The following is a 22,383-nucleotide window of genomic DNA, read 5'->3' as shown; positions in this document are numbered from 1 at the left end:
TAAAGCATGCCCTTCAGTTGGGGAGAATCCCATTCAAAATGTAATGTGTAGCATCATGGCTATGTGAAATACAGCTTCTTCAGGTACCAGTCAGGGTGGATATGTACATGAGGCTGCTTATTCTCAGGGACCAGTATGTTTTGGAAACTCAAGTCCAGGGACCAAAAGTGTACATTGCTGCATAATCCAGGCCCTCCTGTTTGGTTAGGTTCCTCAGCTCTTGGAAACATCCCCCCCCCCTTAATTAAAGGTGATAGGTCTGCCTGGGCCAGGGGAAATTGTTTTGTGGGTTGCCAGCTAGCCACCTGTGGTTTACCAGTTCAGTATGTTAATTAGAAACAGAACTGCCTTGAAGTGACATAAACACACTCTGGCCTTCCCTTCCCTGTGTTTCATCTCTGGATCGCTTTTAAAATGGTATGGTCTTTCCTTTGAGAGATGATCAGAAATCACTAGAAATGAATATTGACTGCTAAATATATGATGGTAACAAACAAAGGGTGTAGCTGAATATTCAAATCATGTCTAGCACATGTTGGCATGCACTGCAGCCCACCATGGCTTATTTGGGCTGTGGTGCATGCCAGCATGTGCCAGTTAGGATTTGAATATTCAGCGCCAGCCATAGCTTGTTGTGTCGTGCAAACCCGGGCTGTAGATGGTCTTGCTGGGTTGTGTGAGGGTTGTTTAACCTTCACACAAGCCCCACCGCCCAGGTTTGAATGATGCAACAAGTGGTGTCTAGGTGCTGAATATTCAAAATGGCCACATGCATGTGCCACAGCCCACCGTGGCTTAAATAAGCCATGGTGGGCTGTTCAATCATGTGTACCCATCCCACTGAGGGATCGTTGCTTGAGGATAACAATCTACACTCCTGAACTATCAACCTCAAATATCTCTGAATTTTCTTTTAAAAATAACCCCTAGCATTGTTCGTGCTAATAATCTTTTCTGCTTGTAATTATGCTCCTTGCTTTAAAACCAGTTACGTAGCCTTAGGATTAATAGCCTAATTCTCATTCTGTATAATAATCTGGCACTGAGTTCTCTCTGCTTACATAAGTAACATTTAGTGTTCAACACAGCTTTATAATGTTCAGAAAGTGTTTTAAGTACCTCCTAATGGAATGAAATCCGAGGATGGCATGTTGAGAGCTTTTTTCTTTAGTGGTATCATCTGCTGACTGTAGAAGATTGTGAGTAGCATGCTACTTCTGCATCATTATGGCAATTCAAAATGCAGGCATACTAATTCTGTTTTTCTCTTGCTTCACAGTGAGTACTGCACCACAGCCTAAACCAGTAAGTGTGGGGCTTTTTAGAACTGAGTTAAATTTTGCATTTGGATGTACATAATTTTTGTGTTGCAGAGCAGCTCCAGTAATGTGGAAAGGCTCCACCCAAAGACGTAATAGTGTCTGAGCATATTTAAATTTCAGATCCTGCCATATGCTCTTCATTTCTTTCCATACTATTAATGGGCACCATTTCTTTGTCTTAGTACTATTGGGAGTGGTCTAGCTTTTTTCCAGCCACTGAAGTTGGACTCAATGGCCTTATAGGCCCCTTCCAACTCTACTATTCTATGATTCTATGAATTGCTGCTGCCCAAATCTGTGATTACCATGTTCACATGTTATGTTACGTCACATGTTCCCAGACCCGGGAGTGTCTGGATTCCTCACATGAGCAAATTAGATATTTTGTGACCTGGTCAGTAGTGCATGAAGGTTCTTATTTTAATCCCTGAAATACCTAAAATGCACTCAGTTATTAATGAGGATTGGCATTTCACAAGGGGGAAAATAAATACTGATAACAATTTTGCACCCTTCACCCTGTCTTTCTAATATAAAAACTGTATTAACATCTGAAAAGATGGCATGAGGCCATATCTGGTGGACAGATGTTACCACAGAGAGTGTTCATTTGGCGTCTTCTACATTGTACACTTAATGGGCACTATGAATATCATACCAGAATTAAAAGAACAAGATTTGATGCTTGTTTGAAAGACTCAGTTAAATCTGCAATCCTATACATATCTACTGAGAAGTAAGTGCAGTGCACCCACACTAGCACAAATGATGTTCACTAGCATAAATCAACACTTGCACAACATGACAGCACTTGCTAGGGCAATGGGGAAAAGCAGCATTTTGCTTCAGATCACTGCTTTTCCCCATTGCCCTTGCAAATGCTAGTTATGTTGCGCAAGTGTTAATTTATTCTAGTTTCAGCACAATTGGACACTATCCAAAGTGTGCATGGTGTCTGGATCTTCTTTATGGTTGGAGAGAAGATCTTTCCTTCTGTCCTTCCTCTTATGTAAAGGCTCTTTCATAAATCCTAAAAATGGTGTGTACTAGATTTTTTGTTATTGCAGTAGGCAATAGATGCCTGAGGGTTAGCATATTTGCAATTACCCTACAGGCTGACAAAATGTCCAAAAATAAGAAAAAGAAATTGAAAAAGAAACAGAAACGGCAAGCAGAGCTGCTGGAGAAACGAATACAGGAAATTGAGGAGATGGAGAAAGAAGCAAGCCCGCCGGAAGCACAGCCTGAAGAGCAGGAAGAGGTTCCAAGACCCCTTGAGCTACTCTTAAAAGAGAGCCCCCCAGATGAAGGGCTATCAGGAAAGACAGGTATTGATCTCTAGAACATATGTGAGTTGGCTGTATTTCATAATAGTTCATCCTTTCAAGCTAAGGAGGTTTTAAAATTGGCATTGGTAGACATTCTGAAACTTGGAAGAACACAAAAGAAACTTGTTTTAACATTACACAATTTGCCTTGAGTGCTGTTTTTGGTGGAAAGGCTGGATATTAATTAATGAATTAATCATGAGAGTTTGCTAATCTTTAGCTCAGCATTTTCCCAGCAGATGTAATGGACATCTAAGCTTAGATCACTGTCTGCAAGTGTTCAAAACGCTTATTGGTATTGGGTGTTATTTCACTGATGCACTCTTATATCTAATCACTCATTAAAACACATTGAATTGTGATTCTGTTCTTATATAAACTTCCCTTGCCTCATAAACCTTCTGACTTTTTCCCCCTTTTTCCTGTAGATGACATTTCTCTTGTGACAGAGCAAACTATCTTAATGGAGGGGGTTGAAAAATGCATAACCGAAATCAACTGCAATGGAATGGTGCAAATGGCTACCTTCTCCGATTCAATGAACCAAGTGTCAGTGAGACTCGAGGAAGACCTTCATAATGCCAACGATTGCAGTGGTCCCTCTCAGGAGCAGGAAGAGGATGAGAGCTGTGCTTACAGCCAAAGTAATGGTGGCTCAGAGAACACGATACAGGAGCCAATATCAGGCTCCTGTGTGCCCTTACTTTCGGAGGTTCTGGATTCAATGGTATGCCAGGGGACCTCAAGTGATGAACAGTATTTCAGCGAGCAACAGATCAGCAACTTACAAGAGAGCATCAGGGCAGAAATACCTTCAGAGGATGAGAATGAGAATAATGGGTCCTCTGAGAACAGTAAAGGTACTACATGTGGTTCCTATGTAAGAAATAAATAGTTCAATTTTGACAAGTTGTGCTGTAGAATATGTTGCAACAATGTTTCGTGTTTTTATAGAGCTTTTCCTTATTGTTCAAGATGCTTCACATACATGATCCCCATAATCTTATAACAGCCTGGTAAGGCAGTCTAGTACTGTTCCCATATGAGGAAAGAGAGAGATTGAGCCAGCTACCTAGCAAGATTAACTATGGTTAATCTTAACTACTTTTGGAAACAAGCCAGCTTCATAACCCGTGGTTAGAAGGTGGCATTTTCAAGCAAACCATAGTCACAACTACCAAGCCACGGTTAATAAAAAATGGAAGCAAAAACTTCTGATCTCTTCCTTATGGCCACATGATAGGGGGAGCCATGGTTTATCGTACCATCTGAACCAGCTGATTGATGTGAATTTAATACTTTACCCCAGACAAGGATTGTCTAGAATTCTTATGACAAATAATGCTTTTAGAATTAGTGTGACAGATGGTGGCTCTAACCATGTGAAGTTGACTGTCTGTTGTTCATGTTGTATCTAGGAAAATCTGCTGCTGGAAATTTCCTCCTTAATCCTCTTGAGCCTGTGAATGCTGAAAAGCTCAAAGTGAAGATAGCTGATCTAGGAAATGCATGTTGGGTGGTAAGTTTAAAGCCCCTTTCCATACTGTGACAAAAGTTGCTAATCTCTTTGGAGTTACCTCCAGTGGATGTAGCTTCTTTTAAGCATGTAAACAGGGTTCTATAGGTACCAGCTTGCCAATGGTAATCATATATTTTGATCTCTTAAACATAGCATGGATTAGGGGCAAAAGCTCATCTCCATGCTCACATCAGGCATCAGAGGCACTTAGAAAGCAATGTGATGTCCTGTTTCCAGGTGCCTCTGATGTTCAATCCAATATCAGAGATGAGCCCCCCACCTTCGTTCAATTTGGAGGAGCTGCAGAGTCTAGTATCCAATATCACACTCTGGCAACAAAACAATTTGGCTGATAATAAGCCGTTCTGCTGAGAAGTATATTGATATGTAAAAACTGTCAATATTTCAGTAATATAGCTTTATTCTACTATTTCGTATTTGCTTTTGTTAGAATTAATACGATACTGATTTGGAGAACAAGGCTACCTCATACAATTTTTCTACTATTCTCCAAACATTTCTAATTTTAGGATAGAAGATTGAGTGTGTCACAACATTACTGTTGTATAATAATGTCTGTAGGAGTTCAGGAACGGGGAGCCCACAAGCCCAAGGCTCTGTGTGGCTCATTTTCAATCTATTTAGGATAGTGCTCATCTGAACTGGACCATTTTCTCTGACCTCCAGCTTACAACATAGCTTGGCCTAAGATGTTCCAGTCAGCTTTCTTCACGGAAGGCTTGCTTTTCCTGGAGGCAGCAGTGGGGAACGGCTTTCTAGCTTACTGCTGGTCCTCATTTTGTAAACTGTTTCTTTTCACCCACTTCTTGCCTCAGTGCTCTTCTGCTATCATGCTCTGCAACGTCAGTCTCTAAGGCTGGCTATTCAAGATGTCAGGATGCATTTAGGACCCCCAAGCTGCTTCAGACAACAGTAACCTGACTCTCACAGCTGAACTATAAGTTCGGACATGATGCATGGTACAGCCCTCCTGCAACTATACTGCTTTAGAATGAAGAGAGAGGGGTGCTGCCTGTTCGTCCCATGTGTTCATTTACAAAAACCATGAACCAGCTTCTCTGCTGGTGGGAAATTGGAATGTGAGGGGAAAGAGTTTTAACCTAACCCAATGTGAATTGGTGCCTGATGGACCAGGGTGGTGGTGGACTATATTCAATTAGAACTGTGGTAGATAGAAGAGAATATGATTATGGGAGATGGCAGATTAAGTGAAAGGCAAGGACAAAGGATAATTGGGAGCTGTTTCCTCTTGCAGGTCCTGTCCTCCATCTGTAGCTACACTGATAGCAGTGTTTAGGCCCACTTGACTTCAGCTGGTGCCTGTTGATGCCATTGAACACAATGGGATTCCTTTCTGAGCAAGCAGGGACGGGATTGGGCTGTATATATGCAGAGCCGGACTTTTTTTCTGTTGTGGTGCCACAACTGCAGAGTTCCCTCTTTAAAGACACCTGCTAGTCCACATCACTATTATAATAATGGGTTATAATTATTATAACCCATTATGGGTTATAATAATTATTATATGTTTACAACATATGGGTTATGTTGTAAACCGCCCAGAGAGCTTCGGCTGTGGGGCGGTATATAAATGTAATAAATAAATAAATAAATAAATTATACAAATGAGGCCCACTTGTTTGTCTCATCTGAAAGCTATCTAGCTTTAAAATTGTTGATCTTAACGTTTATGGAGACCCAGGAAGCTACGTTCCTGTCCATGTCTCTGTTGGTCCTTTTAACACAGCATCCTTTCATTCCACAGCATAAACACTTCACTGAGGACATCCAGACCAGGCAGTACCGATCCTTGGAAGTACTCATTGGAGCGGGCTATAGCACCCCAGCTGATATTTGGAGCACAGCCTGCATGGTAAGTTCAGTCATGTTTCTTTCACGTTTTGGTTTCAGAGTTCCCTACGAATTGCTAGCCTACTACAATTTCTGTTGTACCACAATCAACTGATTTAACTAAATAAATCTTAGTCTGTTTTAAAGTTTTATCAGATATTTTCTTGTCTTTCTTCAATACATTTGTTTTATGTTCTATACCGCCTTGAAATCTGATATGATGAAAGGATCGTCTAAAATTGTTTTAAATAAAAATTAAATGGAGCTTTTCATTTAATGGGAATGAGAGTTTTTTAAAAATTGGCAGCATAGTAATAATAATATAAATATTTGGTAAGCCCCCTTGTTTCAGACTTAATGGCCAAAGTAATTACAGTTCTAAAGTCCAATAATATGTCTTTATTCAGTTTCTGTGTTTTGTTAAATGTGGATTTCTGGGGTATGAACGTTGCTTTAAATTAAATTTGCTTGACACTTTCCCAACCTGGAGCCCTCCAGCTGTGTGGGATTGCAAGTCCTATCATTCTCAGCCAGTATGGGAAGGATGCCATGTTGGGGAGGGTTGCCCTACAAACTAATGTATAGTTAGGATTGCTGCTGTAACATTCAATGACTGTTCCCAAATGAAATGCCTGAAAGTTCTCTGTTGTTTTCTTGTTCAGGCCTTTGAACTGGCTACGGGTGACTATCTGTTTGAGCCTCATTCTGGTGAAGATTACTCACGGGATGAAGGTGAGGACTAAGAACAGACTCTTCTAAATTACTAGAAATGATGCATGGGGTGGGGGGATTGAGGAGAGGAAGTTAAGATTGGAAGCATTTTAAAAATAATTCATTTTTTTCTTCTGGGGTTTTCTAAGTATGTTTGGGGTTCACTGAAGCAGGCTAATGAAACTGGGCTTTAAAAACCCATTTCACTCTTTTCCTAATGTCGTTACACAGTTCTTGGTAGTGTATCAATGTATACATTTAAATACATATTCTGAGATATATATTTTTTTTAAAAAAATCCAGATTAATGTGGGGCCAGAACAGAATTGTGGATAAAAACATGTAAAAATGACATGGACTGAAATAGCAGACTCACCTACCCTACTTGGATGCTCACCATTTTTGTGGGAAACCACAGCCTACGTTCCAAATAAATGTGCTTAAACCCATGGATTTCAGTGCGCCTGAGTGAACTTAACTCTGTGGCCATATCTTGCTGATGATCTCTGATAAATAGCTGTTAAATGTAGAAAGTAGAGAGAAATCACATGGGTCTAAGCCACACTTAGCTTTCCTAGTATTTCTAAGACATGAGCTTTGACACAGAAGCAAAAAATAAAGGCAAACTTCTACACAAATACATTGAGTTAATCCACTCTCAATTTCTACATTGGGAATAGTAATGTCTGTATTCCCTTCTTATTAAAAATAAGGTGATTTATAAACTATTAAGCCAATCACTAAAAAATAATGAATAACTAAATGATAAAATCCAATAACCATGAACAATTAGTTCTGAATTCCTCTGGGCCACAGGAAAACGTAACTGTGTAATTTTCCAGCAGGCTACAATCGAGTAATACTAAGAGCTCCCAAAACCGTAGAATAGCTAGGTTTTCTTCTCTTTTTTTGAGGCATTGCTTTGGTAGAGAGGGGCTTCAAAAGGCTTGAGTGTCTGACCAAGGTTCTCAAAAAAGGCAGTGTGGGTTAATACTAACATTAATTTTTCTTTCTTTCGTGCTTTCTTTCTCGTTTCCCCCCCCGGGCAACACAGATCACATTGCATTGATTATAGAACTCCTGGGAAAAATACCTCGCAAACTCATTGTGGCTGGAAAATACTCTAAAGAGTTTTTCACCAAAAAAGGTACGGGGACAGAAACTGAGATATCCATACTGTATGTGGTGGTTGAAAGGGCGAGGGCTCCAATCTAGGAGCGATTGGAAGAATTTTTACTCCAGTGTTGTTGCTGTTTTAACTCCCGTTTTGCTCCTATTCTAGTTGTTACTTGCTTTCTTTGTTTAATTTTTTAATAGCAAAGTGCCCACTTGCTTTACTGATTTCTCTGAGCAATGTGAGGGTTGGGGGAGGGGTGTTACTCACTATAGGGTTGGATCCAATGGTGTCATTCCACTGATGGAACTGCTTTTGTCAGCAGAACTGGGAGGAAGGTGATTCCATCCCCACATCTTCCTGTAGGCCCTCAAAACGTGCTCCAGAGGGCTGGGAAACACTCCAGAGCAGCATGGAGGCCTGCAGGGAGGAGGGGAAAGGGAGAAAATCCCATTGCACTTGCGGCCATCCACTAGCATGTACTCTATATTCGGCACAATCTTGCCTATCTGTTGCTGCACCATAACCCCCACCCCAAAAATATACTACCTAGCATCAGGTGTGACATTTGGAAGTCTCCCCTCTCTTTTTATTATTGGGTAACATAATTTAAGGCAACACTAAAGTCCTGCCATCCCCTCCATTGACCTTCCTGTTCCCGTTAATGACATCCTGTTAATCTTCCTGTCATCGTTCGCAGGTGATCTGAAGCACATCACCAAACTGAAACCATGGGGCCTTTTCGAAGTTTTGGTGGAGAAATACGAGTGGGCCCAAGATGAGGCAGCTGCATTCACAGACTTCTTATTGCCTATGCTGGAGCTGAATCCCGAGAAGAGAGCGACAGCGGCACAGTGTCTCAGGCACCCCTGGCTGAATTCCTAGAAGCTGCAGCCTGAAACCGCGGCCCTATAGTTGGGTTTACAGCATAATATATATACACACACACCTAGATGTCCCAGATCCCCCTTCTCCCGGGTCAGTTTTTTCCTTGTTGAATTTCAGAGCGAAGCTTCTCCTTGAGAGCTTTTGAGATTTTAGATAAATCTAACTGTTCATGTGAGTTTGTGTACGCGACTCAGTAGGGACTATTGTCAGCCAGTGGGCGTCCAATATGTTTTGCTGTGATTGGAGTTTGCCAAAGAGTTTTATGGGAATGTGAAATTACCCCCTGGCCCTCTTCCTTACTCAAGTACCTTCCCCTGAAAGTGTGGGGAAATCTCCATTGGGACACACTCCCTTAACTATATTGCAGTCATCCCAAGGGGGATGTGAAGAGCTGTGAATCCCTCCTTAGCTCACTGACTCCAGGAGTCATTTTCTTAGTGCACATCCAGTTGCTGACAGTAAGAGGAGAAATGGCAGATGGCACCAAGGTGGTAGCTCCATGTGGAGCACTGAACTCTACTCGACTCATTCCTTTGGTGTCTGCTCTGCTGCTTGGGTAATGTTTCTTGTTTGTTGTTCCTCTTTTCAGACATACTTTTCTCTAGTTTTAGCCATTTTGAAACAACCTATATGAAAGTGTATATTTTAGCACCACTTTTGTTCCCTCGGTGTTCAGGTGACTTTCTGAGTCCGGTGAAATAAGCTGCTCTCCAAAGCTGGAGCGTGTGGATTTGAATAAGTTTCACGAGGAAAATGAAAGCAAACAGGAGTTGGTTAAATTAACAGCCCCTCCAATACAGATCTATGCATTTGTTGGCTGTGGAAGGGCAGCCAGGTTGCCCACGTTCTATGCCAGGCCTGCCCAACATGCAGCCCTGGCCAATATATGTTGCATGCCAGCTGTGTATTTTGGCCCCAAAGGTGCTTGATATCAGAACAGGTTTCTGCAACCCAAACCCTGCAAAAACAGTGGGCTTACCAAGTATGTGGCAGGCCACCTATTACATCGGTCTGCCTCATGCCATCACGTCGGCCTTGTGTGAAATTGTATTTTTAGTAGAGAGCAGTTAGTTTTCAGTCTAGAAAAATAGGATATATCCTTATTCTTTAGCAGTAAGGAAAGATGCTGTTAGTGGCTGTCTTTCCAGCCATACTTTATGCCCAGACTTTGTACCACCGCATTTCGAAAGGTTAATGAATGTAAAGGTATCTACCCTGTTAACTTGTCCAAGGTGCTGGACTCTAGAAATGACCTTTCTGAATAGAAATTCTTTTTTTTTTAATGTATTAACATCAGGGCAAATAATCTAGGGAAAGAGTAGTCCGATTTCCCCTTCCCCCAAGAGGTGAAGTGTCAAATTCTGTTTTTCAGCATCATTACAAATATGATTGCTCAACAGAATGCAACATAAGATTTTAAACTCCTAGGAAAGGGGGTTAGTTGTGACTGACTCTTGTAGGCGTTTTTATTTTATTAGAAAGGTATGTAATACTTGCTAGTTTTACAATGAGTATCTCCCAAGCTTCCCCAGGTTATTAGAAAAAAATATCCCCTGCATCCTCTTGTAATGTTAGGTTTGGAGATGTTGGGATTTGCAACGGCCCTTCCTGACCATGGACCAAATAGGCCTTCGAGGTTACAAAATTCTCCAAGGCTGGAAACTGTTGGAGGACTCAGACTTGCAGGCACTGTGTGGGGCAATTTAATGCAAAAGCTACCGGCAGTGAGACACGCTTCTCAGGTGTTTTCTCTGTGTGAGAATTCCGAGTTTGTAGTAATCTTTAGGGATCCGCCTCCTCCCCTGCTTTACTAAAAAAAATCTAGTGCAGTTTTATTTTTTGTTCCTTTAAAAACTGTGCGTGCAACCACCATATCCCCATTGCTTTCCAATTTGGCCACTGTGTCATACGATGCCTGACTGGTGCTTTAGCAAACTGTGCTGCATGTCCGTTTAGGAGATCTTAAGTAAGGTTCTGTATGCGCAACCTTAAAGATGAAAAGGAAAAAGTTCCAAAAGTTTTAATGATATTCCTGTTATCTGGAGTATCTTCCTCACCTCCCGAAAGCACTTCTGTGCCTGTCTATAAAAATATTTAGGATGGGACTAGAATGTATAATAATACTTTCTCTTTGAATACTGTGAAGACTTGCTGGCAGGGAGAATTGAATTTCCGGTGTCAACGCAACCTAGTTTGCTTCAACATCCTGACTACCCGAAAGGAACAAAATGTTCACAGTTGGAAGGGGGGGCTGCATCTCTTGGTTTTATTTTAGGTTCCCTCCACAGAAGAAGGCTGCCGCCGCCTCTTTTGCACTAAAAGAGAAGATCTGGGGTAATACAAGAGGTACCTTGTCAGGATTGCCTATGTATTCTGTGACTCAACATCGGATTCACTCAACTTCCAAATTGCCATAAAGTGCTCACGAACTGATTTGTACTTGTTTTGTTGGCCTAAACCCTGAAGGAAAAAAATACATTTTTATTCTTTCTATTGGGTGCATTGTCTTTTTTTCTTTGTAAATGCAGCACAATAAACAGATTATTAAATAATCCACAGGTACTTTTGATATGCCGTCTGTATTCATCCAGAGCTTTTATACAGTAGAGCCTCTTATCTGAATAGGTTGTGAGTCAGCAAGAACCTTGAGTAAAATATGAGCAGTACTGAGGTAATTGTATTGTGGGAGTACTTTCGTGGTGTCGTTCCATGACTAGAGAGGAAAAGAAGAAAAAACAGCATTTGGCTACTGCTAACTTCAGAAAATGATGGTTTTACTGCTAGGCTGGTGCGTTGACACTTGGAAGCATACATCAGAACACATCATTGGTCAGACATTTTATTAGCACAGTCTAAGTGAAATTCACCTTTATAGAACTGAGAGAGTCGTTTATCTTGGTGTATCAAATTGGGAAAATTTAGTGGTTAGATCTAGTAGTTAGGATCATTGGAAGAGGACATTTGGTAAAGGCAGGAGGAAAAGCGCTAGTGTTTCAATTAAGATCTCGGACTTGATTACAGATCAATTGTTCTTGGGTACCAATATTGCTGCATATGTTTGAGCTGCTCATTTTTGCAATAGATTTCTTTAATCTCTGCTTTGTGGGAAATTCCAACAGGTAACACCGAACGTAAGAACCAAATAAGACAAAATCCAGAAAAACACAAGCAACTGCATACCTTTCCATGGTCGCCATCTCGCTATGATACATGATAATCTAATCTGAAAGAAATGTGTTTCAAAGAGAATTGTAGAGCAGGATAGAAACCCCTTGTTCAAAGAGGGATGTCAGCTGTTCCCGAAGGGAGGCCTAAAAAATGACTGGGGACTAAATAGGTATTATAGTGTCCTTCCACCTGGCTTGAAGTTATTTTCATCTGGCGCTTTTTATGTGAAAAGCACCAGCATGTATATAGAAAGATTTATTAAAAAGAGGAAGCAGGTAACTTCTCACGGGCTGTTCGATACCTTGTAAGCCGACTTTCTCTCTTGATTGAATGGATGAATTCAGAAATTCATAAACATGTTGATACTTGCATAGAATATCTATGGCAGGGATGTGGAATCTGCGGCCCTCCAGATGTTGATAAAGTACTACCCCCACCATCCTTTACCAGTGATCAGGCTGCCTGGGGCTAATGAGAAGTAGAGTCTAATAACATCTAGAGGGCAACAGGTTCTCCAGTCCTTATCTATGATTCTCCAAGAAAATGTGTTTTAGTACAGTTCTTAGCAAAAGTGAAGGTTATGACCAGAGTTTTACCTAATCCTGAGCAAGATGGGTTCTAGTGAGCTCCTGCCTCCATAAACTCTGGTAGGCTTACCTGGGAGAGGAGGGTAACAACGTTCCAAATACTGCCAGATGGCTGAGTTTAGCTTCCATTCTAATTTCTCACCATGCCTTGAAGCAACACTATGTCAGGGCATTTTATGGGATGTTAAAATGGTAGCTAGATTTAAAAGGAAGCCAAGGTGGGCCCTGTCACATGCCTTTGCTGGTCCTGGTTTTGATAGTCTGAAGTAGTTGTCTTTCTATAGAAGGAATTCAAGTTTTGCAAAAGGGCTCTCTCTTTTTGTCGGGTTAAGTTCCCTTTTTGTTGTTGTTTGTCCTTGTGTCACAACATAGTCAAATGTCTACAGATAACTAACAAAAGCAATGACATTGTTGCCCCTGACCCGTGTGTGTGTTGAACAGCCTTCTTGAATCCAGCTGAAAGGTTAGGAGTGTGTACACCCAGTTCAACCAAAGGCAGAAGTCACTATGCTTGAGATGGCTTCAGTCTTCCTCTTCATTCATTCCCTTCTGCAAGACAAAAGAACATTCAAAGGGTGATCCAGAAAGTGGGTCCCAAGGCTGCCTTGAGTTTAATCATGGAAGAAAGGCGGAATGTAAAGATAATGATAAAAAATGAACTCTAAAGCCTTCACGGAGGTTTCCAATCCTGCATGAGCACTAATTTTTATAAGCTCTGCAAATTCCCATAGCATGTGAGCACCTGAATGCTGATGCTAGCTTTATTGCAATTATCTGACTAAGCTCAATGCTTGCTAAATCATTCCATAGCCCTGGTTGTGTATGCTGCCTACTAGTGTGATTTCTGAAACTGGTGGGGGAACCTATCATTTGTCTGCCCTGAGAAAAGTAGGCTTACCTTTATTGTCCACTTGGAAGTCTGACGGAAGGAGATTGTCTTGCCGGTTGCCAAGCACAAATGCCAAGAAGGAGAGGATGAGGGCGTCGAGGATCCCAATGATGCAAAGGATGTAGGCCCAGCGCACCGTGCACACACCCAGGGTGTATTTGTCAGTTTTCTCTCCACACATGCGTTTCACCTCCGGGGAGTCCCAGCCATCAGGGTAAAGCAGGCAGCCTATTGACAAGCCTGCACCTAAAGGGGAGATGTTCTGTTACTATTTTGAAATCTATGGCTGTAATAACTTTTGTATGGTTGCTTTTCTTATTCAGGCCGGCAAATTTTCAGTGCAAGCATGTTATAGGAAAAGATTTGCAAATGTAATGTGGAGAAGGTCTATGGGATCTCTCTCAGCACCTCCCCTAACAAGTTTGTAGGATTATTTGGGGAGAAGCCATGATGGTTAAAGTGATGTCGAAATGATACACATTGGTAGAGTTCATAAGGCGCTAGAAACAAAATTATAGAGCTGGGTGGGACCAAAAGGCCGTCTTGTCCAGGCTGCAGAGATGCTGGAGCATCCTTCCACCCACCAGACACTTCCAGATCATCAGTCTTCTCATGGGGGGAGAACAGGTGTTTCTTACAAAGCAAAGGGCTCAAGGTGACTCATCCAAAGAAATTGTGGGACACTACCAATCATGGAACATGGTACATTTATATAAGGCTGGGCTGTTGTAACCTTTTCCTGAATGGAACTTTTAAAGCACTTCCGTTGTCAAATTGCTATTTCTATGTTAGTATTAGCAATGAGTGAACTTACCCCAAATTAATGTGTTACTTCAAAAGTAATGAATTTGTCCATATGTGGGAGAGTGAAGGAGAGGAGCTAAGAAGAAAATTCAAGGAAACCAGCAGTGTGGCGAAGAAACAGATAAAGCAGCCTGCAGCTAGAAGAAGAGTGAACCTCCACATCAGAGACTGGGAACAGAAACTAAGGAACTGGGACAAGGAACTGTTGTTGGCCTACCTGTGTATACAAGTTTATCAAGCAACATAATGAGAACTGTAGTTTGGAATTGCATTGTGTGGCATGGTGTCATGCATCCACCACATTATGCCCCCTTTCTGATTGGTTGTACTCACATGGCCTGCCTGTGTGATGATGTCATGAGATATTTACTTGCCATCACTGATCACCAGTATGAATATGGACCCTGCAGAGACAGCATGCACCTCCTAGCGGAGCCAGAGTGGTAGAAGCATCAGCAGCTATGAGGAAAGCAACTTAAGGAGACGGCTTCAAATTTGCTTGCTATAAAGGTGTGCACTAACACAGGATTCAACCAATGAGCTGGATCTGGAATTGGGCAGTATCACTAGTTAGCAAGATAGACCTTCTAGGCTGCACAACCATTTGTCACTGCTGGCAAGGTGGCAGAAAAAGAGTGTTCAGTAAGAAATTCTTAATCTCCTGTATGGATGTTGATTTCTGTGGCACACAGCACTTGATGCCCTAAAACAGCCACATGATAATAGTTATTCTACTTTGATGTACTACACACTGATGGTGTGTTAAGTGATAATCGTCTCCGGTGCTTCTTTCATGCCAACCGCTTTCTGCCTTCTTTTCTTGCAGACACAACTGATTTCTGTTACCAGCAATGGTGATAGCCCAGGGCAGCCTTCCCAGACCTGGTGCCCTCCAGATGTGTTTGGTTACAACTCCCAGCATCCCCAATAAGCCAGCTGTTCATGCAATCACCTATCACAGGGTGAAAAGAGCCCTTGATCATGCCAAGAATTGTTGGTTCTCTTTCAATTCACTTTATAAATGCCAAGTTCTACATCTAGGAAAAAGAAATCAAATGCACAGTTACAAGATGGGGGATACTTGGCTCAGCAATACTACAAGTGAGAAGGATCTTGGAATTGTTGTACAAGCTGAATATGAGCCAACAGTGTGATGTGGCTGCAAAAAAGGCAAATGGTATTTTCTGCTGCATTAATATAAGTATAGCTTACAAATTGGGCGAGGTACTGGTTCCCCTCTATTCAGCACTGGTTTGGCCTCATTTTGAGTATTGCGTCCAGTTCTGGACACCACACTTCAAGAAGGATGCAGACAAGCTGGAGCATGTTCAGAGGAGGGCAACAAGGATAATCGGGTCTGGAAACAAAGCCCTATGAGGCGAGACTGAAAGAACTGGGCATGTTTAGCGTTGAGAAGAGGAGACTGAGGGGAGATGTGATAGCACTCTTCAAATACTTGAAAGGTTGTCACGTAGAGGAGGGCCAGGATCTCTTCTTGATCATCCCAGAGTGCAGGACAACTTACAGGTAGCCTGATTCCAGATGGACATCAGGAAAAAACTTCATGACTGTTAGAGCAGTACAACAATGGAACCAATTACCCAGGGAGGTCGTGGGCTCTCCCACCTTCAAGATGCAACTGTACAGCCATCTTTCAGGTGTAGTTTAGGGTGGATACCTGCATTGAGCAGGGGGTTGGACTTGAAGGCTTTATAGGCCCCTTTCCAACTCTACAATTCTATGTTTGTATGATTTTAAGGCACAAGCATAGCTGGCGAGAATGCTGGCAACTGTAGGACTTATTTCTGTCTGAATTTGCATAGGATTGCACCCTTACTCTCTAAACCGGGGATGGCTCCTGGGATCTACTTTATTTTTGTATTTTTCTAGATCCTTAAGGTCCCCCCAAATGGAGTTAGGTGCATGAACCGACCTTTACACTACGTTCAGCATCCAAGGCCCTCCTCCGGGTGCCTCTTTCAAGGGAGGCTTGGAGGGTGGCAACAAGAGAGACTGCCTTCTTGGTGGTAGCCCCCCAATTATGGAATTATCTCCCCAACCAGGCCTGCCTGGCACTAATGTTATCTTTTCACTGCCAGGTTAAAATTTCCCTCTTTTCTCAGTCTTTTGGCAGCATATAATGAGTTTTAATTAGGTCCTGGATTGTCTTTGGCTGATGGTTTAAAAAAATGTTTTGAGATATCTGTTGTCTGTATGTGTGTTGTCTGTTTGTATGGTTTTTATGTAAATGACTTTTTGTAGTTTGTATAATGTGTTTTAATGGTTTTTAATTTTTGTAATCTGCCCAGAGAGCTTTGGCTATGGAGCAGTATAGAAATATAATGAAATGAAATAGTGACTAAGATGGGGTGGGGTGGGGTGGGGTGGGTGTATACCTGGTAGAATTAAGGAACAGGGTGTCTCTGAAGGCTCAGATCAAGAATTTGTTTTCAATATCATAACTGAGCCTGCAACCTTTTCACACAAAAGTCTGCTCCTGGTTTCCCCACAAGTTTTCTTCATTTTGGCAGCCTGACTGAGGCTTTTTGTTGCTGCTATTGATTAAAAAAGGGGGGAACCAAATCCATGCAGATCAACTGCAAATCACCCCAAAATCTACCCGTAGTTCCTAATTTACCTCTTGTTCACCCCTACTCTATATCACCCTGTGAATAAATATGAAAAAAGAGCTACCTCCCCACCAGTTGTTGGGGAGCATGAGCAGGAGGCTGCTCTTGCACTCATGTCCTGCTTGTAGGTTTCCATGGGCAGCTAGTTGTCCACTGTGTGAACAGAGCGCTGGTCTAGATGGACCCTTGGGGAATGTCTACACGAAGAGTTTGCCCTTGGATGGCTTCGCAGGAACGGTCAGCTACATGACGCAGCCACCATTGCAAAGCCATCCGGGGGCAAACACTGGAAACTCCGTTCCGAAAAAGTCGGGCACTTACTCTGAATTTTTTGGGCAGTGGAGCCCATGGTGCCCCCTGATTGGTCACCATGGGTGGCCCTGCGTCTTTGTAAAAGTAAAAAAAAAAAAAAAAAAAAAACGGGGATGGGGAGAGGAACAGGGCCATTTCCCTCCCATTTCTTTTTTAATTTTATTATCTGTATCTGCGCAGGTACAGATAATAAAAAGAAAAAGAAATGGGGTGGGGAGGAACAGGGAGCCAGAGGGAGAAGACATGGTCCACCCAGTTCCTCTCCTCACGTCCTCCTCTGGCTGCCTCATCCCTTTACCCCCATTTTTAATTTTTATTATCTGTACCTGTGCAGCTGTGTAGATACAGACAAAATAATAAAAAAGGGGGGAAGGACAACCCCTTTCCTCTCCCCCCCTGTTTTTGTTTGTTTGTTTTTTACTTTTCCAGAGCCGGAAAGTTTGCACTTGCGTTCCTTCCCGTGCAGATGCTGGGAGGGAACGCAAGTGCAGGAGCAAGGCGCCTCGTGTGCCAAAGCACCGCCGTAAAGTCGGGGGCCTGGTTTGATCCAGCATGGCTCTTTTTATATTCATGTTCTAGATTTAAGTGATTTCTTCACTTAAACAACAAGCTTGCACAATCGGGCTCTATTGATTAGATCTGAAGGAGATTATTTTGGGTCTCAGCCGCCTTGTGTTTTTACTGGAGTGCAAGGTAACTATTCTGAGCCACCTTATCTTGCCTTGACATATAGGTAAGAGAAAGGTAACCTCTTAGCTATATCCAAACCCATTTAGCTTAATGAGATAAATCCTTTGTTTCTTTAAAGAGGCAAATTGGCTAAAGGGAGACAGGAGGAGAGACAGAGTGTAATCTGCATTTCGTTGCCATCTTTCCTGGACAGCAAAGTCAGCAAAGACAGCTCTGAAACTTGCCCCTTCCAGTCTTCCTACAAGGCATAAAAGATGGGGGAGAGAGACAGAGCATGCGTGCGTGTGTGAGAGAGAATCATATAGATTCTGGTTTTAAAAAAATAAATGGAAGAGAAGGTGATATTAAGAAGATCCTTTACATATGCTAGTTCTGTCCATTTTGTTTATGGTGATACAAGACAACCACAGGATTCGTAATGGGACTTGTCAGACTTTGCAATTGGGAGACAAAGAACTGAACAACTAATTTTACTTCCATGTGCCCAAGGTAGCTTTGGGAATATGGCACACTGGTGGCTGGGTTTCAAAACATTTTTTTGGATATTGGCATATGGCATTGGAGGGAGAGGGTGGCTGCTGTTCGAAGAAGATAGATCCAAACTTTTTGATTGCTAAAAGTCCTGCTGTTTGGCTCCAGAGATTTCACCAAACCTTGTCTACCTGTTTTATTGTTTAGGAACTTAAGAAGAGTCATGCTGGACCAGCCCAACAGGCCATCTAGTCCAGTGTTCTGAACACACACTGGCCAACCAGGTGCCTGTTGGAAATCCACATCAATGCAAAAGCACCATATTGTCCATGTTCCCCAGCAACTGGTGTATATAGGCCTACTGCCTCTGATCCTAAAGACAGCATATCGCCATCAGGACTAGTAGCCATTGATAGCCTTCTCCTCCAAGAAGCTTGTAAGAGCTAGGAAAATGTGTGAATGAACATGGAGGTTCACAAGCTGCTGAATTCTATAGCTCAGAAAGAGCAGGGATGTCTGGGACTGGGGGAGGTGGCAGCTGACAGCATCCCTGCTGTTAAAAAAAGGGCTGGTGCTGCGTCCCTGTTACTCTTGGCTCCACTACACCACTGGCCAGTACCAATTATGTGTCTGACTGTACTTGCATGAAATAATGGAAAACACACAGCCCTACTCACATTTGTCACCTGTACCTGCACTTTTCCAGTGCATTTGTGCTCATTGGCTCCTGAGAGCTATTTGGATGCCTTTCCAAGCCTCTTACTCTTAAGCTATTTATGGTTTGGAGCCAGCCTGAATTAGAGCTTTCCTAATGCAGCTGTGGCTGCAGCCGCTTCCTACTGCTTATTTAAAATGCCAGGGCTCATCCTGCTGGGTTGTTGCTAGCTTTCGTTCAGGGTGCCAATATCTTTGGCCTGATGTATTCTTTCTCCTAAAGTGGAGCTCTGCAGATCTTGTAACAAGGCTGCAACCTTTCTTATGGACATAAATATTACAGAAGGTTTTAAGTGTCACTCTTGGATTTCAGCCTCTTCCCACTGTGGAATCACAAATTGCCCAGGATCCTTGCTATTCTTTTGCTTCAGATGTTGCTATGACTGATGGCCACCCGTATTAATCGCATAAACAGGATATCCTAGAAGAAGTGGAACTTTGCCACTTAATACATGCCCTAATTTGATGTGCTGTTTAGATGGGGAGTCTGGATCTGGAACTTATCAAGCAATGGCTAGTCTCCTTTCACATATTAAATATTGTAGCTCACTTATCTCCCTTGGATGGGAAACATAACTGGACTCAGGAAAGTGAATTAATGTAAAGATGTGCATCAGCAAATGTACTTTTGTGTCTTCAAACAGGGTGATTTCATTGTCTCGGCCTATGCCTGTTCTTCAGGATTACTGTTCTTGGTCCTTTCTTTATGGATACTCTCATGGTAATCTAATCTGTTTGTGTAGTCTCAACTATCCTTACCCTTAAAGACACCTGACCCTATTCCCCCACCCCTGTTTTTCTACATTAAGTCTACTTCTGATATTAGAAATAGTGAATTGGGTCCAGACTAAGTCATGCTTCGAGTAAATGCATTGAAATCAATAGGACATAAGGATTCCACTATGCATGTTATCCTGTTATGTTTCTGCTTTACTGTTCGCTGTCTATTATCTTTCCATATCAATTTAAACTTTTGCCTCCACCCCCCCCCCATCAAAAGCATTTAATAGTCTACTTGGCATTACCAACTCTGCTCTCCTGGTGTTTCAGGTGGGTGGAAACTTTAATATTTCAGTTTATCCTGTTTGCTCTTGCTTCTAATTCTTTTTCTTAAGCCTCTGGTATTTTGCTCAGTTTCTTACTTCTCTCCTTTAAAAAATTCTTCTCTATTCCTTCAGCATGCTCTAGGTCAGCCTTCCAAAACCTTATACCTTCCAGATGTGTTGAACTACAACTCCCACCATTCCTCACCAGCATAGCCACTGGCCAGCCCAAACTGGGGATGTTGGGAATTGTAGTCCATCAAATTCAAAGGGCACCAGCTTGGGGGAGGCAGTTCTAGCCTATCTCTGACTACTAGGTGAACCTAATCTATAGTCCATTCTAACCCAGCATGGTAATCAAAATCTATAAGCTGCTTGTATTTGTATTGATGAGTTAGTTCTGACAATTCAAAGGCTAGATTTTTAGGCATGAAGTACCATCCTGAGCCATTGTCTACCCTAGGAGAGGTCACTGGAGACAAAAATATGTCCATAGACCACTTCACATATTACTTATTTTAAGTGTGCATACAGTGATATAAAATAGGAATAGTACAAATGTACATCTGCAAACACAGGTGCCCCACACTAATCAGAGAGCTATGACAGGCTGCAGTTCCCTTTCGGGTGTAAATTCAGTGACAAACCTGGGTTTGCCGCCATGTAATATGTGCAAAAGCATGCATAACAAATTGGATGTGTATTACTTCTCTAAGAAACTGGTATTCACATTGCCACACCCCCACAGCACTTTAGCTTTAACCTTGTTTATTGGGTGCCTCAACAGGAAACTCAATTATTCAAAATTTGGTAATGATGATGCCAAGTTTTAATCCAAATGGCCACTTGGCAGATTTATATTCTCTTTACACGGGTGGCTTTTACATAGTAGGCTTGGTGGACAAGGACATTGTCCCCAAGAACAATATCCTTCAGCCTATTAGCACACAGGTGTGTGACACTTAGAAGGGATGCCTCAACCTATCCCCTGGGTTCCCTGTGTCCAACTCACATGCTGCCAGCTGCATCCAAGCGCACACCTTGTAGACAGTGGCTGCATTGCAGAAGAAGAAGAGGCTGAAGCAGAGGATGCAGCCAATGATGAGGAAGGTAGAGATGCCCACAAAAAACATGGCTGTTTTGAAGGCACTCGAGGGGATAGTGCCAAAGTCCAGTGGGCTGCCCTTGCAGATGAGTTCACCTGTAAGGGCATTGCCAATGCAATAGGAGTAAAGGCCAAAGTAGCCAGCCTGGGGTGTGTCGATACTGTCCCCGATCCAATAGGGCTGGATAAAAGTCACCACCATGATCACGGCAAAGCAGAGAGTGAAGAGGGCCCACAGGACTCCCATGGCCCGGGCATTCCTCACGTAGTTGGTGTGGTAGATTTTTGCTGCCTCCTGCGCTGGCAGCATCTTCGCCATGGTGATGCTGTGAGTGGGTTGTCTTTTCTAGGAAAGAGGTGGCGAGGATCGGCGCTGGATGCAGGCCCCAGGACTTTAGATGGCTGGAAGGCTGCCCCAGGACATACGATCAGGTGGGAGCAGCAGATGGCTGGGGACTCTTGAATACCTGAAAGTAGAGCTCTCCGCCAGTAGATCAGGACTCTGGAAAGCAGCTCCCTCTTCGGAGGCTCTGCCCTGGGTTCAGGCGCTACTTTGCTAGCAGGTTGCCTGCCCCGTCCATTTCCATTCTGATCGGCTCACTGAGAGGTCGCTGCAGCCTGAAGGGTGCTTAGCCCTGGCTCCTCCTCTTCCCAGACTCGGTGTTTCCTAAGCGGCGGCTGCCGCCTCTTCCCCTGCTCGAGGCGAAGCCCCTCCTGCTGCCATCAGGGTTAGAGGAAGAGACGCCAGTTCCCGCGGCTGCGTTGCCTTTTTCGCGGCCGCGCTCGGCTTCAGCACCACGGACAGCGGCGCGCAGAGCAAGCCCATTGGCGAAAAGGGAACGAAGAAAGGAGTGGCAGGCAGGCAGGCAGGCGGCCTTTCCGTGACTTGGGACATTCGAGGCCAGGCTAGGAGGACTGCCCTGGCGTGGATCTTAGATCACGATGGGATGGATGAGGATTCCGATTCTCTGCTGTCAAATGAAGCATTTTTCTAAGTGTCTCACACTGCGGTGGCTCCAATGTCAGTGGTGCACTGAAACTGCTCTGGGTTTCAGACAGAACTCTAAAGAACCTACCCAAGGTATGAAGAACCTTGAAATACTTTAGATAGCTCCTTTAGAGTTCTGACTGAAACCTGGCATGGATCCACCGCTCCTGTGACATTGGAGCTACCAGCCTTCATTGGTTTCACATCTTTTCTGGCTTGGAAAATAAG

The 22,383-nt window shown here is 42.9% G+C and overlaps 2 protein-coding genes across 2 annotated transcripts in view; one reads left to right on the top strand and one right to left on the bottom strand.

Moving 5' to 3' along the window:
• SRPK1 (SRSF protein kinase 1) overlaps positions 1 to 11,308 on the top strand; it is a 37,263-nt gene extending 25,955 nt beyond the window's left edge. The window contains exons 9-16 of the mRNA XM_063140784.1: positions 1,280 to 1,305; positions 2,437 to 2,650; positions 3,079 to 3,510; positions 4,069 to 4,169; positions 5,956 to 6,063; positions 6,704 to 6,773; positions 7,807 to 7,899; positions 8,567 to 11,308. Coding sequence (XP_062996854.1) covers positions 1,280 to 1,305; positions 2,437 to 2,650; positions 3,079 to 3,510; positions 4,069 to 4,169; positions 5,956 to 6,063; positions 6,704 to 6,773; positions 7,807 to 7,899; positions 8,567 to 8,751 — 1,229 coding nt within the window. The 3' untranslated portion in view covers positions 8,752 to 11,308. The remainder of the gene's footprint in view (positions 1 to 1,279; positions 1,306 to 2,436; positions 2,651 to 3,078; positions 3,511 to 4,068; positions 4,170 to 5,955; positions 6,064 to 6,703; positions 6,774 to 7,806; positions 7,900 to 8,566) is intronic.
• Positions 11,309 to 13,044: 1,736 nt separating this feature from the next.
• Positions 13,045 to 21,486, bottom strand: LHFPL5 (LHFPL tetraspan subfamily member 5). Its single transcript, XM_063147553.1, has 3 exons — positions 21,075 to 21,486; positions 13,408 to 13,644; positions 13,045 to 13,058 (listed from the first exon to the last, which is right to left on the bottom strand). The coding sequence occupies exons 1-3, from the start codon at positions 21,484 to 21,486 to the stop codon at positions 13,045 to 13,047; spliced, it is 663 nt and encodes a 220-aa protein (XP_063003623.1).
• Positions 21,487 to 22,383: the final 897 nt, after the last annotated feature.

The sequence above is a fragment of the Elgaria multicarinata genome, chromosome 1 (assembly GCF_023053635.1).
Source record: "Elgaria multicarinata webbii isolate HBS135686 ecotype San Diego chromosome 1, rElgMul1.1.pri, whole genome shotgun sequence".
In the NCBI taxonomy this organism is placed as follows: Eukaryota; Metazoa; Chordata; class Lepidosauria; order Squamata; family Anguidae; genus Elgaria; species Elgaria multicarinata.
The sequence above is the reverse complement of the archived record's forward strand: the minus strand, read 5'-3'. Positions and strand labels throughout refer to the sequence as shown.

Bases quoted from the DNA above. Each gene is read 5' to 3' on its own strand.
- LHFPL5 (XM_063147553.1), bottom strand. From the start codon at position 21,486: ATGGCGAAGATGCTGCCAGCGCAGGAGGCAGCAAAAATCTACCACACC. The intron at 13,645-21,074 runs GTGAGTTGGACA...TCTCCCCTTTAG, and splicing joins TTGGATGCAGCTGGCAGCAT to GTGCAGGCTTGTCAATAGGC.